This window comes from Hypanus sabinus, chromosome 6 (genome assembly GCF_030144855.1).
Source record: "Hypanus sabinus isolate sHypSab1 chromosome 6, sHypSab1.hap1, whole genome shotgun sequence".
Lineage (NCBI taxonomy): Eukaryota > Metazoa > Chordata > Chondrichthyes > Myliobatiformes > Dasyatidae > Hypanus > Hypanus sabinus.
In genome coordinates, this window is record NC_082711.1 from 180368812 (window position 1) to 180396430 (window position 27619).

At 58.9% G+C, this 27619-nt stretch overlaps 1 protein-coding gene across 2 annotated transcripts in view; it reads right to left on the reverse strand.

Moving 5' to 3' along the window:
• The window catches only part of serpinf1 (serpin peptidase inhibitor, clade F (alpha-2 antiplasmin, pigment epithelium derived factor), member 1), a 43673-nt gene that overhangs the window by 2758 nt on the left and 13296 nt on the right, over positions 1-27619 (reverse strand). For both annotated transcript variants that reach the window (XM_059973733.1, XM_059973734.1), the window contains exons 2-5: positions 12785-12872; positions 11992-12202; positions 9544-9699; positions 7943-8146 (exon numbers count right to left, since the gene is read on the reverse strand). In XM_059973733.1, the coding sequence (XP_059829716.1) occupies positions 7943-8146; positions 9544-9699; positions 11992-12202; positions 12785-12862 (649 nt within the window). In that variant the 5' untranslated portion in view covers positions 12863-12872. The remainder of the gene's footprint in view (positions 1-7942; positions 8147-9543; positions 9700-11991; positions 12203-12784; positions 12873-27619) is intronic.

Sequence of the window (27619 nt, forward strand, 5' to 3'; positions counted from 1 at the left end):
GTCGGTACGCCGGGGACTGGACCCTGGGAGGGTCGGTAAGCCGGGGACTGCACACTGGGAGGGTCGGTACGCCGGGGACTGCACACTGGGAGGGTCGGTACGCCGGGGACTGTCCTCTGGGAGGGTCGGTACGCCGGGGACTGTACCCTGGGAGGGTCGGTACGCCGGGGACTGCACCCTGGGAGGGTCGGTACGCCGGGGACTGCACCCTGGGAGGGTCGGTACGCCGGGGACTGCACCCTGGGAGGGTCGGTACGCCGGGGACTGCACCCTGGGAGGGTCGGTACGCCGGGGACTGCACCCTGGGAGGGTCGGTACGCCGGGGACTGGACCCTGGGAGGGTCGGTACGCCGGGGACTGGACCCTGGGAGGGTCGGTACGCCGGGGACTGCACCCTGGGAGGGTCGGTACGCCGGGGACTGTACCCTGGGAGGGTCGGTACGCCGGGGACTGTACCCTGGGAGGGTCCGTACGCCGGGGACTGTACCCTGGGGGGGTCGGTACGCCGGGGACTGTCCTCTGGGAGGGTCGGTACGCCGGGGACTGTACCCTGGGAGGGTCGGTACGCCGGGGACTGCACCCTGGGAGGGTCGGTACGCCGGGGACTGTACACTGGGAGGGTCGGTACGCCGGGGACTGTACACTGGGAGGGTCGGTACGCCGGGGACTGTACCCTGGGAAGGTCCGTACGCCGGGGACTGGACCCTGGGAGGGTCGGTACGCCGGGGACTGGACCCTGGGAGGGTCGGTACGCCGGGGACTGCACACTGGGAGGGTCGGTACGCCGGGGACTGCACACTGGGAGGGTCGGTACGCCGGGGACTGCACCCTGGGAGGGTCGGTACGCCGGGGACTGCGCCCTGGGAGGGTCGGTACGCCGGGGACTGTACCCTGGGAGAGTCCGTACGCCGGGGACTGCACCCTGGGAGGGTCGGTACGCCGGGGACTGCACCCTGGGAGGGTCGGTACGCCGGGGACTGGACCCTGGGAGGGTCGGTACGCCGGGGACTGGACCCTGGGAGGGTCGGTACGCCGGGGACTGTACCCTGGGAGGGTCGGTACGCCGGGGACTGCACCCTGGGAGGGTCGGTACGCCGGGGACTGGACCCTGGGAGGGTCGGTACGCCGGGGACTGGACCCTGGGAGGGTCGGTAAGCCGGGGACTGCACACTGGGAGGGTCGGTACGCCGGGGACTGCACACTGGGAGGGTCGGTACGCCGGGGACTGTCCTCTGGGAGGGTCGGTACGCCGGGGACTGTACCCTGGGAGGGTCGGTACGCCGGGGACTGCACCCTGGGAGGGTCGGTACGCCGGGGACTGCACCCTGGGAGGGTCGGTACGCCGGGGACTGCACCCTGGGAGGGTCGGTACGCCGGGGACTGCACCCTGGGAGGGTCGGTACGCCGGGGACTGCACCCTGGGAGGGTCGGTACGCCGGGGACTGGACCCTGGGAGGGTCGGTACGCCGGGGACTGGACCCTGGGAGGGTCGGTACGCCGGGGACTGCACCCTGGGAGGGTCGGTACGCCGGGGACTGTACCCTGGGAGGGTCGGTACGCCGGGGACTGTACCCTGGGAGGGTCCGTACGCCGGGGACTGTACCCTGGGGGGGTCGGTACGCCGGGGACTGTCCTCTGGGAGGGTCGGTACGCCGGGGACTGTACCCTGGGAGGGTCGGTACGCCGGGGACTGCACCCTGGGAGGGTCGGTACGCCGGGGACTGTACACTGGGAGGGTCGGTACGCCGGGGACTGTACACTGGGAGAGTCGGTACGCCGGGGACTGTACCCTGGGAAGGTCCGTACGCCGGGGACTGGACCCTGGGAGGGTCGGTACGCCGGGGACTGGACCCTGGGAGGGTCGGTACGCCGGGGACTGCACACTGGGAGGGTCGGTACGCCGGGGACTGCACACTGGGAGGGTCGGTACGCCGGGGACTGCACCCTGGGAGGGTCGGTACGCCGGGGACTGCGCCCTGGGAGGGTCGGTACGCCGGGGACTGCACCCTGGGAGGTTCGGTACGCCGGGGACTGCGCCCTGGGAGGGTCGGTACGCCGGGGACTGCGCCCTGGGAGGGTCGGTACGCCGGGGACTGCGCCCTGGGAGGGTCGGTACGCCGGGGACTGCGCCCTGGCAGGGTCGGTACGCCGGGGACTGCGCCCTGGGAGGGTCGGTACGCCGGGGACTGCGCCCTGGGAGGGTCGGTACGCCGGGGACTGCGCCCTGGGAGGGTCGGTACGCCGGGGACTGCGCCCTGGGAGGGTCGGTACGCCGGGGACTGCGCCCTGGGAGGGTCGGTACGCCGGGGACTGCGCCCTGGGAGGGTCGGTACGCCGGGGACTGCGCCCTTGGAGGGTCGGTACGCCGGGGACTGCGCCCTGGGAGGGTCGGTACGCCGGGGACTGCGCCCTGGGAGGGTCGGTACGCCGGGGACTGGACCCTGGGAGGGTCGGTACGCCGGGGACTGCACCCTGGGAGGGTCGGTACACCGGGGACTGCACCCTGGGAGGGTCGGTACGCCGGGGACTGCACCCTGGGAGGGTCGGTACGCCGGGGACTGTACCCTGGGAGGGTCCGTACGCCGGGGACTGCACCCTGGGTGGGTCGGTACGCCGGGGACTGCACCCTGGGAGGGTCGGTACGCCGGGGACTGCACCCTGGGAGGGTCGGTACGCCGGGGACTGCACCCTGGGAGGGTCGGTACGCCGGGGACTGCACCCTGGGAGGGTCGGTACGCCGGGGACTGCAACCTGGGAGGGTCGGTACGCCGGGGACTGCACCCTGGGAGGGTCGGTACGCCGGGGACTGCACCCTGGGAGGGTCGGTACGCCGGGGACTGTCCTCTGGGAGGGTCGGTACGCCGGGGACTGCACCCTGGGAGGGTCGGTACGCCGGGGACTGCACCCTGGGAGGGTCGGTACGCCGGGGACTGTACACTGGGAGGGTCGGTACGCCGGGGACTGCGCCCTGGGAGGGTCGGTACGCCGGGGACTGCGCCCTGGGAGGGTCGGTACGCCGGGGACTGCGCCCTGGGAGGGTCCGTACGCCGGGGACTGCGCCCTGGGAGGGTCCGTACGCCGGGGACTGCGCCCTGGGAGGGTCCGTACGACGGGGACTGGGCCCTGGGAGGGTCCGTACGACGGGGACTGGACCCTGGGAGGGTCCGTACGACGGGGACTGTACACTGGGAGGGTCGGTACGCCGGGGACTGTACACTGCGAGGGTCGGTACGCCGGGGACTGTACACTGGGAGGGTCGGTACGCCGGGGACTGCACCCTGGGAGGGTCCGTACGCCGGGGACTGTACCCTGGGAGGGTCCGTACGCCGGGGACTGGACCCTGGGAGGGTCGGTACGCCGGGGACTGCACCCTGGGAGGGTCGGTACGCCGGGGACTGTACCCTGGGAGGGTCGGTACGCCGGGGACTGTACCCTGGGAGGGTCGGTACGCCGGGGACTGTACCCTGGGAGGGTCCGTACGCCGGGGACTGCACCCTGGGAGGGTCGGTACGACGGGGACTGTACACTGGGAGGGTCGGTACGACGGGGACTGTACACTGGGAGGGTCGGTACGACGGGGACTGTACACTGGGAGGGTCGGTACGCCGGGGACTGCACCCTGGGAGGGTCCGTACGCCGGGGACTGTACCCTGGGAGGGTCCGTACGCCGGGGACTGGACCCTGGGAGGGTCGGTACGCCGGGGACTGTACCCTGGGAGGGTCCGTACGCCGGGGACTGTACCCTGGGAGGGTCCGTACGCCGGGGACTGCGCCCTGGGAGGGTCCGTACGCCGGGGACTGCGCCCTGGGAGGGTCCGTACGCCGGGGACTGCGCCCTGGGAGGGTCCGTACGACGGGGACTGGGCCCTGGGAGGGTCCGTACGCCGGGGACTGGACCCTGGGAGGGTCGGTACGCCGGGGACTGTACACTGGGAGGGTCGGTACGCCGGGGACTGTACACTGCGAGGGTCGGTACGCCGGGGACTGTACACTGGGAGGGTCGGTACGCCGGGGACTGCACCCTGGGAGGGTCCGTACGCCGGGGACTGTACCCTGGGAGGGTCCGTACGCCGGGGACTGCACCCTGGGAGGGTCGGTACGCCGGGGACTGTACCCTGGGAGGGTCGGTACGCCGGGGACTGTACCCTGGGAGGGTCCGTACGCCGGGGACTGTACCCTGGGAGGGTCCGTACGCCGGGGACTGCACCCTGGGAGGGTCGGTACGACGGGGACTGTACACTGGGAGGGTCGGTACGACGGGGACTGTACACTGGGAGGGTCGGTACGCCGGGGACTGTACACTGGGAGGGTCGGTACGCCGGGGACTGCACCCTGGGAGGGTCCGTACGCCGGGGACTGTACCCTGGGAGGGTCCGTACGCCGGGGACTGGACCCTGGGAGGGTCGGTACGCCGGGGACTGCACCCTGGGAGGGTCGGTACGCCGGGGACTGTACCCTGGGAGGGTCGGTACGCCGGGGACTGTACCCTGGGAGGGTCCGTACGCCGGGGACTGTACCCTGGGAGGGTCCGTACGCCGGGGACTGCACCCTGGGAGGGTCGGTACGCCGGGGACTGCGCCCTGGGAGGGTCGGTACGCCGGGGACTGCGCCCTGGGAGGGTCGGTACGCCGGGGACTGCGCCCTGGGAGGGTCGGTACGCCGGGGACTGCGCCCTGGGAGGGTCGGTACGCCGGGGACTGCGCCCTGGGAGGGTCGGTACGCCGGGGACTGCGCCCTGGGAGGGTCGGTACGCCGGGGACTGCGCCCTGGGAGGGTCGGTACGCCGGGGACTGCGCCCTGGGAGGGTCGGTACGCCGGGGACTGCGCCCTTGGAGGGTCGGTACGCCGGGGACTGCGCCCTGGGAGGGTCGGTACGCCGGGGACTGCGCCCTGGGAGGGTCGGTACGCCGGGGACTGGGCCCTGGGAGGGTCGGTACGCCGGGGACTGCGCCCTGGGAGGGTCGGTACGCCGGGGACTGCGCCCTGGGAGGGTCGGTACGCCGGGGACTGCGCCCTGGGAGGGTCGGTACGCCGGGGACTGTACCCTGGGAGGGTCCGTACGCCGGGGACTGTACCCTGGGTGGGTCGGTACGCCGGGGACTGCACCCTGGGAGGGTCGGTACGCCGGGGACTGCACCCTGGGAGGGTCGGTACGCCGGGGACTGCACCCTGGGAGGGTCGGTACGCCGGGGACTGCACCCTGGGAGGGTCGGTACGCCGGGGACTGCACCCTGGGAGGGTCCGTACGCCGGGGACTGTACCCTGGGAGGGTCGGTACGCCGGGGACTGTCCTCTGGGAGGGTCGGTACGCCGGGGACTGCACCCTGGGAGGGTCGGTACGCCGGGGACTGCACCCTGGGAGGGTCGGTACGCCGGGGACTGCACCCTGGGAGGGTCGGTACGCCGGGGACTGCACCCTGGGAGGGTCGGTACGCCGGGGACTGCGCCCTGGGAGGGTCGGTACGCCGGGGACTGCGCCCTGGGAGGGTCGGTACGCCGGGGACTGCGCCCTGGGAGGGTCCGTACGCCGGGGACTGCGCCCTGGGAGGGTCCGTACGCCGGGGACTGCGCCCTGGGAGGGTCCGTACGACGGGGACTGGGCCCTGGGAGGGTCGGTACGACGGGGACTGGACCCTGGGAGGGTCGGTACGACGGGGACTGTACACTGGGAGGGTCGGTACGACGGGGACTGTACACTGGGAGGGTCGGTACGCCGGGGACTGCACCCTGGGAGGGTCCGTACGCCGGGGACTGGACCCTGGGAGGGTCCGTACGCCGGGGACTGGACCCTGGGAGGGTCGGTACGCCGGGGACTGCACCCTGGGAGGGTCGGTACGCCGGGGACTGTACCCTGGGAGGGTCGGTACGCCGGGGACTGTACCCTGGGAGGGTCCGTACGCCGGGGACTGTACCCTGGGAGGGTCCGTACGCCGGGGACTGCACCCTGGGAGGGTCCGTACGCCGGGGACTGTACACTGGGAGGGTCGGTACGCCGGGGACTGTACACTGGGAGGGTCGGTACGCCGGGGACTGCACCCTGGGAGGGTCGGTACGCCGGGGACTGTACCCTGGGAGGGTCGGTACGCCGGGGACTGGACCCTGGGAGGGTCGGTACGTCGGGGACTGTACCCTGGGAGGGTCGGTACGCCGGGGACTGTACCCTGGGAGGGTCGGTACGCCGGGGACTGTACCCTGGGGGGGTCGGTACGCCGGGGACTGTCCACTGGGAGGGTCGGTACGCCGGGGACTGTACCCTGGGAGGGTCGGTACGCCGGGGACTGCACCCTGGGAGGGTCGGTACGCCGGGGACTGTACACTGGGAGGGTCGGTACGCCGGGGACTGTACACTGGGAGGGTCGGTACGCCGGGGACTGTACCCTGGGAGGGTCCGTACGCCGGGGACTGGACCCTGGGAGGGTCGGTACGCCGGGGACTGGACCCTGGGAGGGTCGGTACGCCGGGGACTGCACACTGGGAGGGTCGGTACGCCGGGGACTGCACACTGGGAGGGTCGGTACGCCGGGGACTGCACCCTGGGAGGGTCGGTACGCCGGGGACTGGACCCTGGGAGGGTCGGTACGCCGGGGACTGCACACTGGGAGGGTCGGTACGCCGGGGACTGCACACTGGGAGGGTCGGTACGCCGGGGACTGCGCCCTGGGAGGGTCGGTACGCCGGGGACTGCGCCCTGGGAGGGTCGGTACGCCGGGGACTGCGCCCTGGGAGGGTCGGTACGCCGGGGACTGTCCTCCGGGAGGGTCGGTACGCCGGGGACTGCGCCCTGGCAGGGTCGGTACGCCGGGGACTGCGCCCTGGCAGGGTCGGTACGCCGGGGACTGCGCCCCGGGAGGGTCGGCACGCCGGGGACTGCGCCCCGGGAGGGTCGGCACGCCGGGGACTGCGCCCCGGGAGGGTCGGCACGCCGGGGACTGCGCCCCGGGAGGGTCGGCACGCCGGGGACTGCGCCCCGGGAGGGTCGGCACGCCGGGGACTGCGCCCCGGGAGGGTCGGCACGCCGGGGACTGCGCCCCGGGAGGGTCGGCACGCCGGGGACTGCGCCCCGGGAGGGTCGGCACGCCGGGGACTGCGCCCCGGGAGGGTCGGCACGCCGGGGACTGCGCCCCGGCAGGGTCGGCACGCCGGGGACTGCGCCCCGGCAGGGTCGGCACGCCGGGGTCTGCGCCCCGGCAGGGTCGGCACGCCGGGGACTGCGCCCCGGCAGGGTCGGCACGCCGGGGACTGCGCCCCGGCAGGGTCGGCACGCCGGGGACTGCGCCCCGGCAGGGTCGGCACGCCGGGGACTGCGCCCCGGGAGGGTCGGCACGCCGGGGACTGCGCCCCGGGAGTGTCGGCACGCCGGGGACTGCGCCCCGGGAGTGTCGGCACGCCGGGGACTGCGCCCCGGGAGTGTCGGCACGCCGGGGACTGCGCCCCGGGAGGGTCGGCACGCCGGGGACTGCGCCCCGGGAGGGTCGGCACGCCGGGGACTGCGCCCCGGGGGGGTCGGCACGCCGGGGACTGCGCCCCGGGAGGGTCGGCACGCCGGGGACTGCGCCCCGGGAGGGTCGGCACGCCGGGGACTGCGCCCTGGCAGGGTCGGCACGCCGGGGACTGCGCCCTGGCAGGGTCGGTACGCCGTGGACTGCGCCCTGGGAGGGTCCGTATGCCGGGGAATGTACACTGGGAGGGTCGGTACGCCGGGGACCTGACACCAGGGAGAGTCGGTTCATCTGGGACTGTACCCCTGGGAGGCTGAACCTTTGGGGCCAGACCCCAGGGGAGGGTCATTATCATTGGTTTCCAGGATCTTTAAGGTGTAACCATGTGGATCAATGAGGAGAATTAACCAGGAAGATCCCCCAATGTGCTGCCCCCCATCTCCCCCTCTAAACCAGATACAACCCCGAATTCCCCCAACACAGGCAGCCCCCGAGAGATGTACCGTTGAAGTAAGCGGCGCTGAGCAGCAACAGGCTGTGGTTGTGTGGAATGGTGCTGATGGCCTCGGTGATGTGTCTGTCTGTCTGCGTCCTCACCCACTGGTTGATGCTCCGGATGTCCACGGCTGTCTTTCCAGTCAGGGCCTTGGGTCGCGAGCCGTAGAACTGACTGACCTGATTCATGAAGTTAGCTCGCATCCTCAGCTCTGGGGTAAGGGGAACAGTGTGAGGGTTCCTGCTCACTGACACACTCTGGGTCACACTCTCCACTCACTCTCTCTCACACACACACACACACACACACACACACACACACACTCACACTCACACACACTCATCTCCGACCCTCTCTCTCTCTCTCTCACACACACACACTCACTCACACACACTCATCTCCGACCCTCTCTCTCTCTCTCTCACACACACACACTCACTCACACACACTCATCTCCGACCCTCTCTCTCACACACACACACACTCACTCACACACACTCATCTCTGACCCTCTCTCTCTCTCTCACACACACACTCACTCACACACACTCACTCACACACACTCATTTCCGACCCTCTCTCTCTCTCTCACACACACACACTCACTCACACACACTCATCTCTGACCCTCTCTCTCTCTCTCACACACACACTCACTCACACACACTCACTCACACACACTCATCTCTGACCCTCTCTCTCTCTCTCACACACACACTCACTCACACACACTCACTCACACACACTCATCTCCGACCCTCTCTCTCTCTCACACACACACACACATCTCCGACCCTCTCTCTCTCTCACACACACACACTCACTCACACACACTCATCTCCGACCCTCTCTCTCACACACACACACATTCATCTCTGACCCTCTCTCTCTCACACACACACACTCACTCACACACACTCATCTCCGACCCTCTCTCTCTCACACACACACACACACACACACATTCATCTCTGACCCTCTCTCTCTCTCACACACACACACACACACACACATTCATCTCTGACCCTCTCTCTCTCTCTCACACACACACTCACTCACACACATTCATCTCTGACCCTCTCTCTCTCTCACACACACACACACACATTCATCTCCGACCCTCTCTCTCTCTCTCTCACACACACACACACATTCATCTCTGACCCTCTCTCTCTCTCACACACACACACTCACTCACACACACTCATCTCTGACCCTCTCTCTCACACACACACACACACACACACACATTCATCTCTGACCCTCTCTCTCTCTCACACACACACACTCATCTCCGACCCTCTCTCTCTCTCTCACACACACACTCACTCACACACACTCATCTCTGACCCTCTCTCTCTCTCACACACACACACTCACTCACACACAATCATCTCCGACCCTCTCTCTCTCTCTCTCTCTCTCTCTCTCACACACACACTCACTCACACACACTCATCTCCGTCCCTCTCTCTCTCTCACACACACACACACCCTACAGTATCTCTCTCTCTCATACACAGGATATCTCTCTCTCTACACACACACTCATTCTCTCACAAACACACTCACTCTCACACACGCGTGTGCAAACTCTTGCTTTCTTACTTTCCTTGCCATATATGCGTGCGACCGTCCTGAACTGCTTGGGCTGGGCGCTCGTCTCAACCAGCAGCTCCTTGAACACGGGGTGCACATCCAGGTCCCGTAGTGGTCCATAGTTCAGGGTTCGTTGCAACAGTTCCTTCATTGTGGAGAGGTCACCTGAGTGAAATAACGAAGAGGCAAGTTATGGGGAACCAGGCACAAACGCAATCCCCACCCCGGGGAGGGTCAGTACGCCAGGGACCCTACCCAGGGAGAGTGGGAAGTGACCAAATTGGGGGAAGGCTAATTTCAATAGAATAGAACACAGACACTACAGTACAAACGGGCTCTTTAGCCCAGAATGTCGTGTTGACCCTTGAATCTACTCCCAAGATCAATCGAACCCTTCCCTCCATTTCTCTATTATCCATGTGCCTGTCTAAGAGTCTCGTAAATGTCCCTGACGTATCTGCCTGCACCCGCACCCTCAGCACTGTGTTTCACACATCCACCACTCTGTGTAAAGAAACTCCGACATCCCCTCTGTACTTTCCTTCACCCACCTTAAAATCATGCCACCTCATATTAGCCATTTCTACCCTGGGAAAAAGTCTCTGATTCTCCACTCGATCTATGCCTCTTCTCACTTTGTACACCTCTCATCCTTCACTCCAGAGAGAAAAGCCCTAACTCACTCAACCTATCCATAAATCACGCTCTCTAATCCAGACAGCATCTGGTCAATCTTCTCTGCACCATCTCTAATCTAGGCAGCATCCTGGTCAATCTCCTCTGCACCCTCTCTAATCCAGGCAGCATCCCGGTCAATCTCCTCTGCACCCTCTCTAATCCAGGCAGCGTCCTGGTCAATCTCCTCTGCACCCTCTCTAATCCAGGCAGCGTCCTGGTCAATCTCCTCTGCTCCCTCTCTAATCCAGGCAGCATCCTGGTCAATCTCCTCTGCACCCTCTCTAATCCAGGCAGCATCCTGGTCAATCTCCTCTGCACCCTCTCTAATCCAGGCAGCATCCTGGTCAATCTCCTCTGCACACTCTCTAATCCAGGCAGCATCCTGGTCAATCTCCTCTGCACCCTCTCTAATCCAGGCAGCATCCTGGTCAATCTTCTCTGCACCCTCTCTAATCCAGGCAGCATCCTGGTCAATCTCCTCTGCACGCTCTCTAATCCAGACAACATCCTGGTCAATCTCCTCTGCACCCTCTCTAATCCAGGCAGCATCCTGGTGAATCTCCTCTGCACCCTCTCTAATCCAGGCAGCATCCTGGTCAATCTCCTCTGCACCCTCTCTAATCCAGGCAGCATCCTGGTCAATCTCCTCTGCTCCCTCTCTAATCCAGGCAGCATCCTGGTCAATCTCCTCTGCACCCTCTCTAATCCAGGCAGCATCCTGGTCAATCTCCTCTGCACCCTCTCTAATCCAGGCAGCATCCTGGTCAATCTTCTCTGCACCCTCTCTAATCCAGGCAGCATCCTGGTCAATCTCCTCTGCACGCTCTCTAATCCAGACAACATCCTGGTCAATCTCCTCTGCACCCTCTCTAATCCAGGCAGCATCCTGGTCAATCTCCTCTGCACCCTCTCTAATCCAGGCAGCATCCCGGTCAATCTCCTCTGCACCCTCTCTAATCCAGGCAGCATCCTGGTCAATCTCCTCTGCACCCTCTCTAATCCAGGCAGCATCCTGGTCAATCTCCTCTGCACCCTCTCTAATCCAGGCAGCATCCTGGTGAATCTCCTCTGCTCCCTTTCTAAAGCTGCCACATCCTTCTGATAATGAGGCAACCAGAACTAACGGTATTCCGCATGTGGTCTAAGCAGGTTTTATAGAGCTGCAACATTGCCTCATGGCTCTTGAACTCATTCCTCACACTAATAAAGGCCAATATACCTCATGCCTTCTTAACCACCCCATGAACGTGTGCAGCAATTTGGAATGAATATCGCCTTCCCTCCATCCCACCCCACTGCTAAGAACCTGTCCCTTCCCAGCACTCTGCCTCAAGTTTGCCTTTCCAAAGAGAACAACTTCATCCTTTTCTGGGTTGAACTCCATCTGCCACTTCTCAGCCCAACTCTGCAAGCTGTCAATGTCTCGTTGTAATCTATGACAACCTTCTCCACTATCCAGAAACTTCTTGTCATCTGTAAGCTTACTAACCCACTTCCTCATCCAAGTCATTTATAAAAATCACAAAGAGCTGGGGCCCCATAACCACTGGTCACTGACTTCCAGTCAGAATATGCTCCATCTACAAGCAGCCTCTGCTTTCTGTGGGCAAGCCAATAGGGAAACAAGGGGGGGTAGGGGCAGGTGGATGCTGAGATCACAATAGGTCACTGGTAGGGAGGGATAGCAGAGTGCTGCCCCACTCTCGGAGACTGAGGGGAAGGGCACGCAGCAAGAAGCGGCCCTGTGCAGACTGAGCAGACCAGAGGTCACTTCCTCACCAAGTGACAGTGCAGACAGGCTCGAGGCTACACTCAGGGGAGACAGGAAGACGTTGGCTCTGGGATCCAAGTTGGCCACCAGCCGGTAAAGATCGTATCCGAATTCAGAGATGGAGTAGGCAAGTCTCTGCACTGGTGTTCCCAGAATCTCCTCCTCCACTTCCTCCTCGATGGCCAGATCTGGGAGCATGGTCTCCTCCTCGAAAGGCTCCTGCAAACATTTAACACATCAAGGGATTGGTCCCGAGAAACATAACGAATGCAGAATGTGTGTCCCACCTTGGATTACTGCACAGGTCAAACATAGGATGGACCAGTCAAGTTATCCATCATCAGGTAATTAAACAAAGGTACACAAATGATTTTCTGAATAAGCATGTTGAGGAGCATGTGGCGAAAGTCTAGTTAGGGTCCAGTTGTGAGTAATGGAACATAGAATGTAAAAACCCTACCTCAAATAATGTTGCTGCTCAGTAACGCCCTGGTTAGACCACACTTGAACTGTTCAGTCCTGCTCGTCTCATTATCGGAAGGATGTTGAAGCTTTAGAGAGGGTGCAGAGGAGATTCACCTGGGTGCTGCCTGGACTAGAGATGTGTCACATGAGGAAAGACTGAGCAAGCGAAGGCTTTTCTCTTTGGAGTGAAGGAGGATGAGGGGTGTGTACAAAGGTCTGTGCTGTCTGCACTATTCTATGTTCTATGTATTTTGATATTTTTTGCTATGTAACATCAGATGGAGTGGCTTGACAGCGGGAGACATTCACGTGTAGGAGCAAAAAATTGCAGCTTACCAATGTGAAGTATTCCTCTTGACCGGAGGCAATTGGGATGGCTCCCAGGAACACCAGCACAACCAGCAGCCTCGTCATGTCTTCAGATCTGAGGAGAGCGACGAGAGACGGACATAAGATTCCCCCCGAGTCTGGCCGGGAAAACTAGTCCGGCCAGGAGCACTGGGACCACGATCTGACCAGGAAAACAAGTCCAGCCGGGAGCACTGGGACCCCGATCCGACCAGGAAAACAAGTCCGGCCGGGAGCACTGGGACCCCGATCCGACCAGGAAAACAAGTCCGGCCGGGAGCACTGGAACCCCGATCCGACCAGGAAAACAAGTCCGGCCAGGAGCACTGGGACCCCGATCCGACCAGGAAAACAAGTCCGGCCGGGAGCACTGGGACCCCAATCCGACCAGGAAAACAAGTCCAGCCGGGAGCACTGGGACCCTGATCCGACCAGGAAAACAAGTCCGGCTGGGAGCACTGGGACCCCGATCCGACCAGGAAAACAAGTCCGGCCGGGAGCACTGGGACCCCAATCCGACCAGGAAAACAAGTCCGGCCGGGAGCACTGGGACCCCAATCCGACCAGGAAAACAAGTCCAGCCGGGAGCACCGGGACCACGATCTGACCAGGAAAACAAGACCAGCCAGGAGCACTGGGACCCCGATCCGACCAGGAAAACAAGTCCGGCGGGGAGCGCCGGGACCCGTCTGACCAGGAAAACAAGTCCGGCCGGGAGCACTGGGACCCCGAGTCCGTCTGGGAGCACTGGGACCCCGAGTCCGTCTGGGAGCACTGGGACCCCGAGTCTGGCCGGGAGCGCCGGGACCCCGAGTCTGGCCGGGAGCGCCAGGACCCCGAGTCTGGCCGGGAGCACCGGGACCCCGAGTCCGTCTGGGAGCACTGGGACCCCGAGTCCGTCTGGGAGCACTGGGACCCCGAGTCCGTCTGGGAGCGCCGGGACCCCGAGTCCGTCTGGGAGCACTGGGACCCCGAGTCCGTCTGGGAGCACTGGGACCCCGAGTCCGTCTGGGAGCACTGGGACCCCGAGTCCGTCTGGGAGCGCCAGGACCCTGAGTCTGGCCGGGAGCACCGGGACCCCGAGTCCGTCTGGGAGCACTGGGACCCCGAGTCCATCTGGGAGCACTGGGACCCCGAGTCTGGCCGGGAGCACCGGGACCCCGAGTCCGTCTGGGAGCACTGGGACCCCGAGTCCATCTGGGAGCACTGGGACCCCGAGTCCATCTGGGAGCACTGGGACCCCGAGTCCATCTGGGAGCACTGGGACCCCGAGTCCATCTGGGAGCACTGGGACCCCGAGTCCGTCTGGGAGCGCCGGGACCCCGAGTCCGTCTGGGAGCGCCGGGACCCCGAGTCCGTCTGGGAGCGCCAGGACCCCAAGTCTGGCCGGGAGCACTGGGATCCCGATTCCGGCCGGGAGCACCGGGACCCCGAGTCCGTCTGGGAGCGCCGGGACCCGAGTCTGACCAGGAAACACCGGGACCCTGAGTCCGGCCGGGAAAACAAGTCCGGCTGGGAGCACCGGGACCCCGAGTCCGGCCGGGAGCACCGGGACCCCGAGTCCGGCCGGGAAAACAAGTCCGGCCGGGAGCACCGGGACCCCGAGTCCGGCCGGGAAAACAAGTCCGGCCGGGAGCACCGGGACCCCGAATCCGGCCGGGAGCACCGGGACCCCGAGTCCGGCCGGGAAAACAAGTCCGGCCGGGAGCACCGGGACCCCGAGTCCGGCCGGGAAAACAAGTCCGGCCGGGAGCACCGGGACCCCGAGTCCGGCCGGGAGCGCCGGGACCCCGAGTCCGGCCGGGAGCGCCGGGACCCCGAGTCCGGCCGGGAGCGCCGGGACCCCGAGTCCGGCCGGGAAAACAAGTCCGGCCGGGAGCACCGGGACCCCGAGTCCGGCCGGGAAAACAAGTCCGGCCGGGAGCACCGGGACCCCGAGTCCGGCCGGGAAAACAAGTCCGGCCGGGAGCACCGGGACCCCGAATCCGGCCGGGAGCACCGGGACCCCGAGTCCGGCCGGGAAAACAAGTCCGGCCGGGAGCACCGGGACCCCGAGTCCGGCCGGGAGCACCGGGACCCCGAGTCCGGCCGGGAAAACAAGTCCGGCCGGGAGCACCGGGACCCCGAGTCCGGCCGGGAGCGCCGGGACCCCGAGTCCGGCCGGGAGCGCCGGGACCCCGAGTCCGGCCGGGAGCGCCGGGACCCCGAGTCCGGCCGGGAGCGCCGGGACCCCGAGTCCGTCAGGGAGCGCCGGGACCCCGAGTCCGGCCGGGAGCGCCGGGACCCCGAGTCCGGCCGGGAGCGCCGGGACCCCGAGTCCGGCCGGGAAAACAAGTCTGGCCGGGAGCACCGGGACCCCGAGTCCGGCCGGGAGCACCGGGACCCCGAGTCCGGCCGGGAGCACAGGGACCCCGAGTCCGGCCGGGAGCACCGGGACCCCGAGTCCGGCCGGGAGCGCCGGGACTTTGCTGTAAGTAGTTTGTCATCGCACCTGTGCAGACGTGGACTTGTGTAGATGACAATAAACTGGAGCAGCAGTATTGTTGACTGTGGCAGGAGAACAAGCAACAGAGGCCGTGGCGCAGAACTGAGGGAGTGTTGGGTGAGAGATTGACTCTGTCTGCTATTGGACAGAGATAACAAAAGATCTGGGTCTATGTCTATAGCAGAGTGCAGGTCTACCCCAGTGTCCTGGGACAGTGTTTGTGTCTGAACCCAAAACCGTCTTTCAGAACTGAAATATTGACTCAGTATCCATCTCCATAGACTCCACTTTATCTGGTGAACATTCCGGAATTTCCGCAGCTGTTTGTGGGATTTTCCTGCTGTAACCAGAGTTTATTATGGTACAACAGTAATGACGTTTTCATTCACTGGGAAGTCCCAGAGTGGTACAAGGCGCTAGTGAAAAGCAGTTCAGTGTACAGTCACTTCACGAACCCTCACAAAACTGCCCCACCTTTTGCTAGCCTGCCAGGACCCTGCTAACTACCCCACTTCACCACGGAAACCCTTGCTCCCAGTAACCTCTCTCCTATTCTGGGCTCTCTTCCTGAAACCTGCTGCCTGCTGAGCTTTGGCTGATGGAACAACAGCCTGTCCCGAGATTGGACCGTGATGCCGGTTACATTAGAGAGACACAACAGTGCAGTGGTCAGTGGGACACTTTACGGTGCCAGTAACCAGGGTTCGATTCCTGCCGATTCCTGTCTGTAAGGAGCTTGTACGTTCTCCCCAGGGCCGCAAAGGTCTCCTCCAGCTGCTCTGGTTTCCTCTCACATCCCAAAGACGTACGGGTTAGGGTTAGTGAGTTGTGGGCATGCTGTGTTAACACCGGAAGCAAATCCTCAGACCTTGCTGGTCATTGACACAAACCACATGTTTCACTGTGTGTTTCAAAGTTCATGTGACAAGTAAACATAGAAACATATAGGTGCAGGAGTAGGCCATTTGGCCCTTCGAGCCTGCACCGCCATTCAGTATGATCATGGCTGATCATCCAACTCAGAACCCTGTGCCTGCTTTCTCTCCATACCCCCGATCCCTTTAGCCACAAGGGCCATATCTAACTTCCTCTTAAATATAGCCAATGAACCGGCCTCAACTGTTTCCTGTGGCAGAGAATTCCACAGATTCACCACTCTGTGTGAAGAAGTTTTTCCTCATCTCGGTCCTAAAAGGTTTCCCCATTATCCTTAAACCATGACCCCTCGTTCTGGACTTCCTCAACATCAGAAACAATCTTCCTGCATCTAGCCTGTCCAATCCCTTTAGAATTTTATATGTTTCAATAAGATCCCCCCTCAATCTTCTAAATTCCAGTGAGTATAAGCCGAGTCGATCCAGTCTTTCTTCATACGAAAGTCCTGCCATCCCAGGAATCAATCTGGTGAACCTTCTCTGTACTCCCTCTATAGCAAGAATGTCTTTCCTCAGATTAGGGGACCAAAACTGCACACAATATTCTAGGTGAGGTCTCACCAAGGCCTTGTACAACTGCAGTAGAACCTCCCTGCTCCTGTACTCAAATCCTTTTGCTATGAATGCCAATATACCATTCGCCTTTTTCACCGCCTGCTGTACCTGCATGCCCACCTTCAATGACTGGTGTACAATGACACCCAGGTCTCGTTGCATCTCCCCTTTTTCCTAATTGGCCACCGTTCAAGTATAAATTTGTTTTCCTGTACGTGCAACCAAAGTGGATAACCTCACATTTATCCATATTAAATTGCATCTGCCATGAATTTGCCCACTCACCTAACCTATCCAAGTCACCCTGCATCCTCTTAGCATCCTCCTCACAGCTAACACCGCCGCCCAGCTTCGTGTCATCCACAAACTTGGAGATACTGCATTTAATTCCCTCGTCTAAATCACTAATATATATTGTAAACAACTGGGGTCCCAGCACTGAGCCTTGAGGTATCCCACTAGTCACTGCCTGCCATTCTGAAAAGGCCCCGTTTACTCCCACTCTTTGCTTCCTGTCTGCCAACCAATTCTCTATCCACATCAATACCATATCCCCCAATACCGTGTGCTTTAAGTTTGCACACTAATCTCCTGTGTGGGACCTTGTCAAAAGCCTTTTGAAAATCTAAATATACCACATCCACTGGCTCTCCCCTATCCACTTTATTAGTTACATCTTCAAAAAATTCTATAAGATTCGTCAGACATGATTTTCCTTTCACAAATCCATGCTGACTTTGTCCGATGATTTCACCTCTTTCCAAATGTGCTGTTATCACATCTTTGATAACCTGCTCTAGCATTTTCCCCACCACCAATGTCAGACTAACTGGTCTATAATTCCCCTGTTTCTCTCTCCCTCCTTTTTTAAAAAGTGGGGTTACATTAGCCACCCCCCAATCCTCAGGAACTAATCCAGAATTTAAGGAGTTTTGAAAAATTATCACTAATGCATCCACTATTTCTTGGGCTACTTCGTTAAGCACTATGGGATGCAGACCATCTGGCCCTGGGGATTTATCTGCCTTTAATCCCTTCAATTTACCTAACACCACTTCCCTACTAAAATGTATTTCCCTCAGTTCCTCCATCTCACTAGACCCTCGGTCCCTTACTATTTCCGGAAGATTATTTATGTCCTCCTTAGTGAAGACAGAACCAAAGTAGTTATTCAATTGGTCTGCCATGTCTTTGTTCTCTATGATCAATTCACCTGTTTCTGACTGTAAGGGACCTACATTTGTCTTGACCAATCTTTTACTTTTAACTTATCTATAAAAGCTTTTACAGTCAGTTTTTATGTTCCCTGCCAGCTTTCTCTCATAATCTTTTTTCCCTTTCCTAATTAAGCCCTTTGTCCTCCTCTGCTGGTCTCTGAATTTCTCCCAATCCTCAGGTGTGCTGCTTTTGTTTTTCTAATTTATATGTTTCTTCTTTGGACTTGATACTATCCCTAAATTCCCTTGTCAGCCACAGGTGCACTACCTTCCCTGGTTTATTCTTTTGCCAAACTGGGATGAACAATTGTTGTAGTTCATCCATGTGATCTTTAAATGCTTGCCATTGCATATCCACCGTCAATCCTTTAAGTATCATTTGCCAGTCTACCTTAGCTAATTCACGTCTCATACCTTCAAATTTACCCTTCTTTAAGTTCAAAACCTTTGTTTCTGCATTAACTATGTCACTCATCATCTTAATGAAGAATTCCACCATATTATGGTCTCTCTTACCCAAGGGGCCTCGCACGACAAGATTGCTAACTAACCCTTCCTCATTGCTCAATACCCAATCTAGAATGGCCTGCTCTCTAGTTGGTTCCTCGACATTTTGGTTCAGAAAACCATCCCGCATACATTCCAAGAAATCCTCTTCCTCAGCACCCTTAACAATTTGGTTCACCCAATCTATATGTAGATTGAAGTCACCCATTATAACTACTGTTCCTTTATTGCACACATTTCTAATTTCCTGTTTAATGCCATCCCCAACCTCATTACTGCTGTTAGGTGGCCTGTACACAACTCCCACCAGCGTTTTCTGCCCATTAGTGTTATGCAGCTCTACCCATGTCAATTCCACATCCTCCAGACTAATGTCCTTCCTTTCTATTGCGTTGATCTCCTCTCTAACCAGCAATGCTACCCAGCTCCTTTACTTTCTTGTCTATCCCTCCTGAATATTGAATATCCCTGGATGTTGAGCTCCCATCCTTGGTTACCCTGGAGCCATGTCTCTGTGATCCCAACTATATCATATTCATTAATAACTATCTGCACATTCAATTCATCCACCTTGTTACGAATGCTCCTCGCATTGACACACAAAGCCTTCAGGCTTGTTTTTACAACACTCTTAGCCCTTATACAATTATGTTGAAAAGTGGCTCTTTTTGCTTCTTGCCCTGGATTTGCCTGCCTCCCTGCCACTTTTACTTTTCACCTTACTACTTTTTGCTTCTACCCTCATTTTACACCCCTCTGTCTCTCTGCACTTGTTCCCATCCCCCTGCGATATTAGTTTAAAGCCTCCTGAACAGCAGTAGCAAACACTCCCCCTAGAACATTGGTTCCAGTCCAGCCCAGGTGCAGACCGTCCTGTTTATACCGGTCCCACCTCCCCCAGAAATGCCCCAATGCCCCAGAAATTTGAATCCCTCCCCCTTGCACCATTTTTCAAGCCATGTATTCATCTGAAATATCCCCCTATTTCTACTCTGACTAGCACGTGGCACTGGTAGTAATCCAGAGATTATTACCTTTGTGGTCCTACTTTTTAGTTTATCTCCTAACTCCTTAAATTCACCTTGTAGGACCTCATCCCGTTTTTTACCTATATCGTTGGTACCTATGTGCACCACGACCGCTGGCTGTTCACCCTCCCATTCCAGAATGTCCTGCAGCTGCTCAGAGACATCCTTGACCCTTGCACCAGGGAGGCAACATACCATCGGCTGCAGAAACGCCTATCTATTCCCCTATCTATTCCCCTTACAATGAATCCCCTATCACTATAGCTCTCCCACTCCTTTTCCTTCCCTCCTGTGCCACAGAGCCAGCCATGGTGCAGTGAACTCGGCTGCTGCTGCCTTCCCCTGATGAGACATCTCCCCCAACAGTATCCAAAACAGTATATCTGTTTAGGAGGGAGATGACCTCAGGGGACTCCTGCACTACCTGCCTACTGCTACGCTGTCTGGTGGCCACCCCTTCCCTTTCTGCCTGTGTAGCCTTTACCTGTGGTGTGGCCAGCTCACTGAACGTGCTATTCACGACTTTCTCAGCATCGCAGATGCTCCAGTATGAATCCAATCGCAGCTCCAGCTGCTCAATGCGGTCTGCCAGAAGCTGCAGTTGGACACACTTCCTGCACACATAGTCGTCAGGGACACTGGAAGTATCCCTGATTTCCCAAATGCTGCAGGATGAACAAACCACGGGGCCGATCTCAGCTGCCATGACCTACCGAATACTTGCCTCAACTTTTGAAACTATCTCCTTTGAAAGGTAAAGGTAATCTTTATTCTTTTTTAATGATTCCTGTTGCCAGCAGGGCCAATGCAGCGTTTTACCCTTCTGCAGCCTTGACGGCACAACGGAGAGATCCCGGTACACAACAATCCCTGTGATGAAAGGGTGGAAGGTAAACATTGTGTGCTGGACTTTGAGAGAACCTGGGACCTTACGCAACCTGTAGGGCTCGGGTCATATTTACTGTGAGTGGGAGGCTCTCACTGCTGACACACTCCCCCTGGCTCAGAGGCATCAGGAGATTGCAGAAGCACACTGATAAAATGTTTTCCTGTGGGGCTGCGAGAGGAGGATGAGCAGACAGTCAGTGAGACCAAAGTATCACCTCCCAGCTTCTTACTACATCCCTCACCCCCCAACCACCTGGTCTCACCTGTCACCTGCCAGCCTCTCCCCTCCCCTCCCTCACCTTCTTATTCTGGCTTCAGCCTCCTACCTTTCCAGTCCCAACAAAGGGTCACGGCATGAAATGTCGACATGAGGAAATCTGCAGATGCTGGAGATTCAAGCAACACACACAAAATGCTGGTGGAACACAGCAGGTCAGGCAGCATCTATAGGGAGAAGCGCTGTCGTCGTTTCGGGCCGAGACCCTTTGTCAGGACTGTCGATGGTTTATTTCCCTCCATAGATGTGCCTGGCCTGCTGAGTTCCTCCAGCATTTTGTGTGTTTGTCTGAATTTCCAGCATCAGCAGAATCTCTCTTGTTTATGCCTGACTGGTTCCCCCTGATGTCCACAGGTGGCAGAGACTAGTGGGCTGTTCATGACTGTAACAGATGCCCTCGCCTACCCTGGAACTGTGTGGTGATCACCTACAATTCTACTCAGTCCTATTGCATTACATTCACTTTCCCAATTGATGCACTCTGCATAATCCCAATGGGACCCTTCCCTTCCCATTCACTCCCAATGAACCTCACACTTTCCCATTCACTCCCAATGACCCCACTCCTTCCCATTCACTCCTAGTCCACAGTCCCAATGACCCCACCCCTTCCCATTCACTCCTAGTCCACAGTCCCAATGACCCCACCCCTTCCCATTCACTCCTAGTCCACAGTCCCAATGACCCCTCACCTTCCCATTCACTCCCAATGAACCCCACTCCTTCCCATTCACTCCTAGTCCACAGTCCCAATGACCCCACCCCTTCCCATTCACTCCCAATTAACCCCACCCTTCCCATTCACTCCCAATGAATCCCACCCTTCCCATTCACTCCTAGTCCACAGTCCCAATGACACCACCCCTTCCCATTCACTCCTAGTCCACAGTCCCAATGACCCCACCCCTTCCCATTCACTCCCAATGACCACCACCCCTTCCCATTCACTCCTAGTCCACAGTCCCAATGACCCCACCCCTTCCCATTCACTCCCAATTAACCCCACCCTTCCCATTCACTCCCAATGACCCCACTCCTTCCCATTCACTCCTAGTCCACAGTCCCAATGACCCCACCCCTTCCCATTCACTCTGACTGAACCCCACCTTTCCCAATCACTCCCAATGAAACCCACCCTTCCCATTCACTCCCAGTCAACAGTCCCAATGAACCTCACTTCCATTCACTCCTAGTCCACAGTCCCAATGAACCCCACCCTTCCCATTCACTCCCAATGAAACCCACCCTTCCCATTCACTCCCAGTCAACAGTCCCAATCAACCCCCCCTTCCATTCACTCCTAGTTCACAGTCCCAATGACCCCACCCCTTCCCATTCACTCCCAATGAACCCCACCCCTTCCCATTCACTCCCAATTAACCCCACACTTCCCATTCACTCCTAGTCCACAGTCCCAATGACCCCACCCCTTCCCATTCACTCCCAATGACCCCACTCCTTCCCATTCACTCCTAGTCAACAGTCCCAATCAACCCCCCCTTCCATTCACTCCTAGTTCACAGTCCCAATGACCCCACCCCTTCCCATTCACTCCTAGTCCACAGTCCCAATGAACCCCACCCTTCCCATTTACCCCAATGAACCCCACCCTTCCCATTCACTCCCAGTCAACAGTCCCAATGAATCCCCCCTTCCATTCACTCCTAGTTCACAGTCCCAATGACCCCACCCCTTCCCAATCACTCCCAATGAAACCCACCCTTCCCATTCACTCCCAGTCAACAGTCCCAATCAACCCCCCCTTCCATTCACTCCTAGTGCACAGTCCCAATGACCCCACCCCTTCCCATTCACTCCCAATGAACCCCACCCCTTCCCATTCACTCCCAATTAACCCCACCCTTCCCATTCACTCCTAGTCCACAGTCCCAATGACCCCACCCCTTCCCATTCACTCCCAATGACCCCACTCCTTCCCATTCACTCCTAGTCCACAGTCCCAATGACCCCACCCCTTCCCATTCACTCCCAGTCAACAGTCCCAATCAACCCCCCCTTCCATTCACTCCTAGTTCACAGTCCCAATGACCCCACCCCTTCCCATTCACTCCTAGTCCACAGTCCCAATGAACCCCACCCTTCCCATTCACTCCCAATGAACCCCACACTTTCCCATTCATTCCCAGTGAACCCCACCCTTCCCAACCACCCCAATAAACCCCACCATTCCCATTCAACCCAATTAACCTCACCACTTCACATTCACTCCAAGTCCACAGTCCCAAGGACCCCACCGGTTCCCATTCACTCCCAATAAACCCCACCCTTCCCATTCACTCCCAATGAAACCCACCCCTTCCCATTCACTCCCAGTCAACAGTCCCAATCAGCCCCCCCTTCCATTCACTCCTAGTTCACAGTCCCAATGACCCCACCCCTTCCCAATCACTCCTAGTCCACAGTCCCAATGAACCCCACCCTTCCCATTCACTCCCAAAGACCCCACCCCTTCCCAATCACTCCCAGTCAACAGTCCCAATGAACCTCACTTCCATTCACTCCTAGTGCACAGTCCCAATGAACCTCACAATTCCCATTCACTCCCAATGACCCCACCCCTTCCCATTCACTCCCAATGACCCCACCCCTTCCCATTCACTCCCAATGAACCCCACCCCTTCCCATTCACTCCCAATTAACCCCACCCTTCCCATTCACTCCCAATGACCCCACTCCTTCCCATTCACTCCTAGTCCACAGTCCCAATGACCCAACCCCTTCCCATTCACTCCCAATGACCCCACTCCTTCCCATTCACTCCTAGTCCACAGTCCCAATGACCCCACCCCTTCCCATTCACTCCCAATGAACCCCACCCCTTCCCATTCACTCCCAATGAACCCCACCCTTCCCATTCACTCCCAATGAACCCCACAATTCCCATTCACTCCCAATGACCCCACTCCTTCCCATTCACTCCTAGTCCACAGTCCCAATGACCCCACCCTTCCCATTCACTCCCAATGACCCCACTCCTTCCCATTCACTCCTAGTCCACAGTCCCAATGACCCCACCCCTTCCCATTCACTCTGACTGAACCCCACCTTTCCCAATCACTCCCAATGAAACCCACCCTTCCCATTCACTCCCAGTCAACAGTCCCAATGAACCTCACTTCCATTCACTCCTAGTCCACAGTCCCAATGAACCCCACCCTTCCCATTCACTCCCAATGAACCCCACAATTCCCATTCACCCCAATGAACCCCACCCTACCCATTCACTCCCAATAACCCCACACTTTCCCATTCATTCCCAGTGAACCCCACCCTACCCATTTAATCCCAATGAACCCCACCTTTCCCAACCACCCCAATAAACCCCACCATTCCCATTCAACCCAATTAACCTCACCACTTCACATTCACTCCAAGTCCACAGTCCCAAGGACCCCACCGGTTCCCATTCACTCCCAATAAACCCCACCCTTCCCATTCACTCCCAATGAAACCCACCCCTTCCCATTCACTCCCAGTCAACAGTCCCAATCAGCCCCCCCTTCCATTCACTCCTAGTTCACAGTCCCAATGACCCCACCCCTTCCCAATCACTCCTAGTCCACAGTCCCAATGAACCCCACCCTTCCCATTCACTCCCAAAGACCCCACCCTTCCCATTTACCCCAATGAACCCCACCCTTCCCATTCACTCCCAGTCAACAGTCCCAATCAACCCCCCCTTCCATTCACTCCTAGTTCACAGTCCCAATGACCCCACCCCTTCCCATTCACTCCCAATGAACCCCACCCTTCCCATTTACCCCAATGAACCCCACCCTTCCCATTCACTCCCAGTCAACAGTCCCAATCAACCCCCCCTTCCATTCACTCCTAGTTCACAGTCCCAATGACCCCACCCCTTCCCATTCACTCCCAATGAACCCCACCCCTTCCCATTCACTCCCAATGAACCCCACAATTCCCATTCACCCCAATGAACCCCACCCTACCCATTCACTCCCAATAACCCCACACTTTCCCATTCATTCCCAGTGAACCCCACCCTACCCATTTAATCCCAATGAACCCCACCTTTCCCAACCACCCCAATAAACCCCACCATTCCCATTCAACCCAATTAACCTCACCACTTCACATTCACTCCAAGTCCACAGTCCCAAGGCCCCCACCGGTTCCCATTCACTCCCAATGAACCCCACCCTTCCCATTTACCCCAATGAACCCCACCCTTCCCATTCACTCCCAGTCAACAGTCCCAATGAACCCCCCCTTCCATTCACTCCTAGTTCACAGTCCCAATGACCCCACCCCTTCCCAATCACTCCCAATGAAACCCACCCTTCCCATTCACTCCCAGTCAACAGTCCCAATCAACCCCCCCTTCCATTCACTCCTAGTTCACAGTCCCAATGACCCCACCCCTTCCCATTCACTCCCAATGAACCCCACCCCTTCCCATTCACTCCCAATGAACCCCACCCCTTCCCATTCACTCCCAATGAACCCCACCCTTCCCATTCACTCCCAATGAACCCCACAATTCCCATTCACTCCCAATGACCCCACTCCTTCCCATTCACTCCTAGTCCACAGTCCCAATGACCCCACCCTTCCCATTCACTCCCAATGACCCCACTCCTTCCCATTCACTCCTAGTCCACAGTCCCAATGACCCCACCCCTTCCCATTCACTCTGACTGAACCCCACCTTTCCCAATCACTCCCAATGAAACCCACCCTTCCCATTCACTCCCAGTCAACAGTCCCAATGAACCTCACTTCCATTCACTCCTAGTCCACAGTCCCAATGAACCCCACCCTTCCCATTCACTCCCAATGAACCCCACAATTCCCATTCACCCCAATGAACCCCACCCTACCCATTCACTCCCAATAACCCCACACTTTCCCATTCATTCCCAGTGAACCCCACCCTACCCATTTAATCCCAATGAACCCCACCTTTCCCAACCACCCCAATAAACCCCACCATTCCCATTCAACCCAATTAACCTCACCACTTCACATTCACTCCAAGTCCACAGTCCCAAGGACCCCACCGGTTCCCATTCACTCCCAATGAACCCCACCCTTCCCATTTACCCCAATGAACCCCACCCTTCCCATTCACTCCCAGTCAACAGTCCCAATGAACCCCCCCTTCCATTCACTCCTAGTTCACAGTCCCAATGACCCCAACCCTTCCCAATCACTCCCAATGAAACCCACCCTTCCCATTCACTCCCAGTCAACAGTCCCAATCAACCCCCCCTTCCATTCACTCCTAGTTCACAGTCCCAATGACCCCACCCCTTCCCATTCACTCCCAATGAACCCCACCCCTTCCCATTCACTCCCAATGACCCCAATCCTTCCCATTCACTCCTAGTCCACAGTCCCAATGACCCCACCCCTTCCCATTCAATCCCAATGAACCCCACCCCTTCCCATTCACTCCCAATTAACCCCACCCTTCCCATTCACCCAATGAACCCCACAATTCCCATTCATCCCAATGAACCCCACCCTTCCCATTCACTCCCAATGACCCCACTCCTTCCCATTCACTCCTAGTCCACAGTCCCAATGACCCCACCCTTCCCATTCACTCCCAATGACCCCACTCCTTCCCATTCACTCCTAGTCCACAGTCCCAATGACCCCACCCCTTCCCATTCACTCTGACTGAACCCCACCTTTCCCAATCACTCCCAATGAAACCCACCCTTCCCATTCACTCCCAGTCAACAGTCCCAATCAACCCCCCCTTCCATTCACTCCTAGTTCACAGTCCCAATGACCCCACCCCTTCCCAATCACTCCCAGTCAACAGTCCCAATGAACCTCACTTCCATTCACTCCTAGTCCACAGTCCCAATGAACCCCACCCTTCCCATTCACTCCCAATGAACCCCACAATTCCCATTCACCCCAATGAACCCCACCCTACCCATTCACTCCCAATAACCCCACACTTTCCCATTCATTTCCAGTGAACCCCACCCTACCCATTTAATCCCAATGAACCCCACCATTCCCATTCAACCCAATTAACCTCACCACTTCACATTCACTCCAAGTCCACAGTCCCAAGGACCCCACCGGCTCCCATTCACTCCCAATGAACCCCACCCTTCCCATTTACCCCAATGAACCCCACCCTTCCCATTCACTCCCAGTCAACAGTCCCAATGAATCCCCCCTTCCATTCACTCCTAGTTCACAGTCCCAATGACCCCACCCCTTCCCAATCACTCCCAATGAAACCCACCCTTCCCATTCACTCCCAGTCAACAGTCCCAATCAACCCCCCCTTCCATTCACTCCTAGTTCACAGTCCCAATGACCCCACCCCTTCCCATTCACTCCCAATGAACCCCACCCCTTCCCATTCACTCCCAATTAACCCCACACTTCCCATTCACTCCTAGTCCACAGTCCCAATGACCCCACCCCTTCCCATTCACTCCCAATGACCCCACTCCTTCCCATTCACTCCTAGTCAACAGTCCCAATCAACCCCCCCTTCCATTCACTCCTAGTTCACAGTCCCAATGACCCCACCCCTTCCCATTCACTCCTAGTCCACAGTCCCAATGAACCCCACCCTTCCCATTTACCCCAATGAACCCCACCCTTCCCATTCACTCCCAGTCAACAGTCCCAATGAATCCCCCCTTCCATTCACTCCTAGTTCACAGTCCCAATGACCCCACCCCTTCCCAATCACTCCCAATGAAACCCACCCTTCCCATTCACTCCCAGTCAACAGTCCCAATCAACCCCCCCTTCCATTCACTCCTAGTGCACAGTCCCAATGACCCCACCCCTTCCCATTCACTCCCAATGAACCCCACCCCTTCCCATTCACTCCCAATTAACCCCACCCTTCCCATTCACTCCTAGTCCACAGTCCCAATGACCCCACCCCTTCCCATTCACTCCCAAT